The sequence below is a fragment of the Lygodium microphyllum genome, chromosome 17 (assembly GCF_053477565.2).
Source record: "Lygodium microphyllum isolate KBCC chromosome 17, Lygodium_microphyllum_v1.1.10, whole genome shotgun sequence".
NCBI classification, from domain to species: Eukaryota; Viridiplantae; Streptophyta; class Polypodiopsida; order Schizaeales; family Lygodiaceae; genus Lygodium; species Lygodium microphyllum.
In genome coordinates, this window is record NC_141151.1 from 114,371,608 (window position 1) to 114,377,286 (window position 5,679).

At 36.3% G+C, this 5,679-nt stretch overlaps 1 protein-coding gene across 1 annotated transcript; it reads right to left on the reverse strand.

Annotated features, from left to right (window-relative positions):
- Positions 1-447: 447 nt before the first annotated feature.
- LOC148022268 (ATP-dependent DNA helicase RRM3-like) lies at positions 448-3,318 on the reverse strand. Its single transcript, XM_087696827.1, has 3 exons — positions 2,702-3,318; positions 1,772-2,301; positions 448-1,688 (listed from the first exon to the last, which is right to left on the reverse strand). Exons 1-3 carry the CDS (start codon positions 3,316-3,318, stop codon positions 448-450), a joined length of 2,388 nt encoding a protein of 795 aa, XP_087552953.1.
- Positions 3,319-5,679: the final 2,361 nt, after the last annotated feature.

Sequence of the window (5,679 nt, forward strand, 5' to 3'; positions counted from 1 at the left end):
AGTTCATTTCTTGATAATATATGATAAAAAAAGAATAAATAAACTTTGATGATATTGCACCAAAAATATTATGCAAATATAATATGAGAAAAAAACATTACAGTTATGATAGAAAGTTCAAATAACTTTTTATGGTAGAAATAATTTAAACACTATGTTCTCATATAGTAAAATAAACATACGTTTAACTCTACATAAAATCATGAATATCTATCCATACATGAGAGATATGATTAAAACATTAAAGTATTAAATCAGAGAAAATAAGTCAAACTTGCTTTTCATCGACGAAGAACTCAATACTGAAAAAGAGCATAAGAAAGTACAACACTATATTTTATAGATATGTGAATAAAGAAGAAAAAAAGGCTTTGATTGTATTGAAATAAAAATATTAAGCAAATATAATATGGAAGAACAAAGATTACACTTTTGAAAAAATAGAGGTTACGATGCTTTCTGTAAAACTTCTTTATATACAATATTGATGGTACCATTTATCATGTCCTCTTTCTCATCAATCAAGACTTTCAATTTGTCCGGAGACTTTACTCTTGAGAAAGCAACATAGAGTTGACCATGAGTAAAGACTAGGGTTTTTAGATATATCCCCAAACATGATAACGTTTGGCCTTGAGATTTGTTGATTGTCTTTGCAAATGCCAAATGGACTGGGAATCGCAAGCGTTTCATTGAGAAAGGAAGTTCCAATGTAGTTGGGATGAAAGTTATCCTCGGGATAAAAACTCTGTCACCAATATTAGTCCCTGTAATTATCTCTGCATCAATGACCTTGTTATTGAAAGCCTTGCATACTAGCCTAGTACCATTGCATAAACCTTTAGAAGGATTTAAGTTCCCGAGAAATATTATTGGAGCATTTACTTTGAGCAGCAAGATATGAGGAGGAATACCTCCACCGAGGTCAAGGGAATTTAGATATTCCATAGAATAAAGGAATGAGTTTTCCTCAATTCTATCCACAGAATCAGCACTGTAGTATTGTTTAACCTCTCCCGACATCAGCTGCAATGCATGATTGTTTATCATTTTCACATCATTGTTTCGAGGTGCAAGAATGGCATGTCCACTAAAGAACGTTTTGTAATCAATTATACAATTTATTTCACAATAGACAAAATTGATCAAGTCTTGCATAGATCCTCCCTTTAACAACAATGCAGGTGGAATTTGCAATATATTATTAGTATGTGTCAAATCTTTTCCATCTCCAATGTCTTGCAACCATGCAACAAACTGATCTTGATCTGATGCGACCCACATATTCTGTGTAAGTTTCAAAACATTGAAATATTGCCACAAATTGGAACAACATATAACAGCACCGACAATATGCTCACGGGTACCCTTTGGTACAACAGGTAATATTTGCCTAAAATCTCCACCTAATAGAATAACTTTACCACCAAATGGCATATCACACTGCATTATATCCTTTAAAGTTCTGTCCAGTGCCTCAAAGGTATTATGATGCAACATAGAAGCTTCATCCCACAAAATAAGACCTGCCTCTTTTAACAGTGCTGCAAGGTGACTTTGAACAGGTATATTGCATGTAGAATTATTATCTGCTTGTAATGGAATTTTGAACTTTGAATGGGCGGTACGACCATGTGGCAAAAGCAATGCAGCAATACCAGAGGATGCTGTAGCTATGGCAATGCGACCTTGAATATGAAGCTTTGCAAGCAAACATTTGTAAGGAATGTTTTTCCAAAACCGCTTGGGCCATCTAAGAAAAATGGTTTACCCAAACCACTATCAATAGCATTCATTATTGCCATAAAACAATTTCTTTGTCCATCATTCAACATAGCTTGCATTGTTAAGAAGGTATTCTCTTGTTCTACCTTATCATATAGTTGTTCATCAAGGATCAAAGGATTTGTGTACTCTTGCATTGTCACCTCAGGCAATCCATGATACTCTGCCAAATTGCGTCCATGTTGATCTAAAAGTTTTTGAATATGCATCAACGCAAGATTATTAGCCTCATCTTGCATATCAACATTTCGCCTATTTTGCAAGGAGAGTCGATGTTTTATATCCTCTATCATCGGAACTAAGAACTCTTCCCATAGAGCCCCAGGTCGGGCAGGCGAACAAAATACCAAGATGGATGCAAATAAATTTCTTAATTGAGCATTGGTTTGCATCAATGCAGTTTCACGCAAACACATTTTCCATTCATCATCTGTTTCCAACATTCCTTTTGCAATGCAAGCCTCCTTAAAAGTTGAATATACAACATTATCAACTGTACGCAATGCCTCAAAGGATCTGCACCCAGGGGCATACAGTGAGTAATAGGCGCAAATAGTATTTTTCTTCACACGTAGGTGAAACAAAGTATATTCAACCACATGTGTTTCCTTGCTTTCTCTTTGTCCACATTTTTTTGTGTGCATTCCAAATCCAAAACATTGGAAAGTTTTGATAGAGAACTGTGTTAGCATCAGGGTGCAAATGATTGCATGTAAACCATTCTGCGAGAGTTATTTTTTGAGCATTTTCATTTTGCACCACATAAAAAATGTTATCAGAGTCACGAAAGGAAACAGTATTCTCTCCAGATAAATGTATTTGTAATCGTTGAATATGGGGTTTCTCATCGTGAATTTTGAATTCAAATATTCGCCAACATGCTTCAGAAGCTGAAATATATCGTACATCTAAGTACCTCTCAATCTCATCAATATTTTGTGCATCAATATTTTCTGTGTCAATATCATTGGATCTGGAACCATGCGTACTTGTAAACCGAATGGTTGCTCGATCATGGCCCTTATATACATATTTATACAAATATTTGACAGCTGCAATTGTCGAGCAAACCACAACATTTATGTGAGCACTATACTTGGAAATCAAATAAGGATTGTAAGGCACTATCCATCGATTATCCAAGAGGTTACCATTAGCATTATGAGTCCTTCCATCCTCTCGACGTCCGTATAAAGGATAACCAGTTTTATCAACTATAGTTGCATGTATAAACTTTTTTGGATAATCCTTTATACACTTTCCGTCCACTATGCAAGCACTTTTTGGATTTAACTCACCACACGGACCATGTATGTTACATTTAGTAGTAATTCGATACAAATCTGAAAACCTTTCCTTATCAGGTAGCTCAGCGCACACTAGTTTATCATAATGACGTGCTTCTAGTGGCTTAAAGCGTGGTTCTAATATCAAGAGCATATGTGAATGAGGCAAGCCTCTCTTTTGGAATTCTATGACGGACACATATGCAACAACTTTACCAAACAACTCCTTTTTCACTATCGACTGCATAATGTCTTTATGTTTCAAATGAAAAACTCTAGTAGTTAAATCCGATCAATCAAGTGCAGTTTGACCAGGCAACAAAGCATCTGTAATTGCAGACCACTTAGGATTGCATGTCATGGTGATAAACAAATTAGGTTTGCCTTTGCTACGCACAATTGCCATAGCATCTTGATATAACTGGTACATGAATCTTGGTCCACTTGTAAAGCTAGATAGCAATACTATTCTCCTGCCCACACCAATCCCAACGATATTAGTATCACTTGCATCTGAACCATTGACCATATCAGCCAATCCCCTATACATTTCAACTCGCAATGTTGCTTGATTACGAGGACACCAAGCCAATCTACATTGTTCAATGCTACAATAAGCATCGACAATGTATTGTTGTAACAAGCGACCACCACGCAAAAGACATGCATTAGTATCATCTCGAATTTGAAGTCGAAAAGCGTAATACTGCATTTGAGTGACACAATCTTTATTTGCAAGATTATTGGCATTAATATGAGCATCCATAAATGCATATGGAACTTTAGTATGCCATCCATCCTCTCCATTTGGAAAAAGAAGAACATATAACAGTGGCATATATGCCTTGTGTAAGTTAGAAATATAAATCAAATGGCCTTGTCATGTGCGAACTTGAATGCTACGATGATCAAGTGTATCATCATCGCCTTGTCCAGGCATGATCGCAGCAACCTCACTTGCAGTGGGAACTAAATATCGTCTAGAGGTGGATCAATTTTGAAAAATGGACATTCTTATTTCTATTGATGGATTGCGTTGCAAGCTTGCACCAACTGCTATAAAGGCCTGTGCGTAAGCATTGTGATCATGCATCATTTGTTGAAGCTCTTGTAGTAAGTCTGGCAAAAGCCTAGGTAAAACCCCCATGCGATTCAATAACTCATGATCAGTGTCATAAATATAAAGTTGTGCAAACTTTGGTATTTGTTGTCCATCCTCACTTGGCAATAGGGAACTCATCCAGTGATATATTGATCCATGAACTTGAAAAGTATAACCATTTCAATTTGGAGGCAAAAGCTCATCAATTTTTGCACCCATTGAAACAAAAGCCAATGTGCTATTATAAGCATGTATATTAGCAATGCTTTCCAATCGAAGTTGTACGTATTGTTTTAGTTTCATTGTGCCACAACTTAGCCATGCAATGGTGAAAAACCTTGCAAAGGGTACCAATTGCATGCAAATTTGGTTTTTGGAAGAGCAAAATTGTTACTGATGGATGAATATCCAAATTAGGTGGCATGTCATGGAGAATTGAACAAAATCCACCATTTTGAGGTAGAAATATAGGAGCTTGAATACTGTACTGGTAATATACCATCTTAGTACTTGCGCTTGCATTATGGATAGCTTCATTCTCTTCTTGAATAATGCGAGGCAATTGAACATCTAAGGACATTAATGGTGCACCAGGCATTTGAGCACTTATATCAATTGTATTTGTTGTAGTGCGATGCAATTGTTGTAATTGCGTTCTTGCTCTTGCCCTGTGTCTACGTTCAGCTCTAGTAGCATCAAGCATTTGCCTGCAATTTCTTAATCCACCATCTGGATTATTTGTGTTTCCATTTCTTTGTCGACTTGTGCTATGTACCCCCACTCCGAAGGGTAGCAATTCATGGTTATCCAACATCTCAACATCTATATTGTGGATAGTTGCATTGTCTCCTTGATGAATAGGAGGTGGTTGAACTTCCAACGGCAACAATGGTGCAATTGGCATTTGGACACTTGTAGCTTGGATGCCATTGTATCTATCTCTATCTATGGTAGCATGATGCAGTGTTGTAATATTCTGTTCTAACTATTGCCATGTGCATACATTCAGCTCTCGTAACATTAAGCATTTGCCTACGCACACTCAAGCCACCATGAGGATTGTATTGTCGAGTTGTGGTAGACATTTGAACTTGAAAGGATACCAAATCATGAGCAGTAGAGCAAGATGCATCGCAAAATTGATTGGTTTGATATAGCTGATTTGGGATTTGAACATCCATATAGTTTCCACTTGCATGATGTTGTTCATACATATCTCTTGCATGGTCACGAACATGTAATTCAGTCCTAACTCTTGCAATGTGCCTACGTTTATGTCTAGTAATTTTGAGCATTTCCCTACATGCACGTAATACACGATCTCTAGGCACAGAATGTGTTGGAAGTACCATTGTCGAGAAAAACCTGAGATAAAAAGAAAAAGGTACTTTGATATTAGTATTTACAAATGCGAAGTTTTTTGAAATGCTATTATAGTCTATACTATGATAAAGATTATAATTTCACATAGGGAATAATGCAATCTCACATAGGCAAGAATATGAA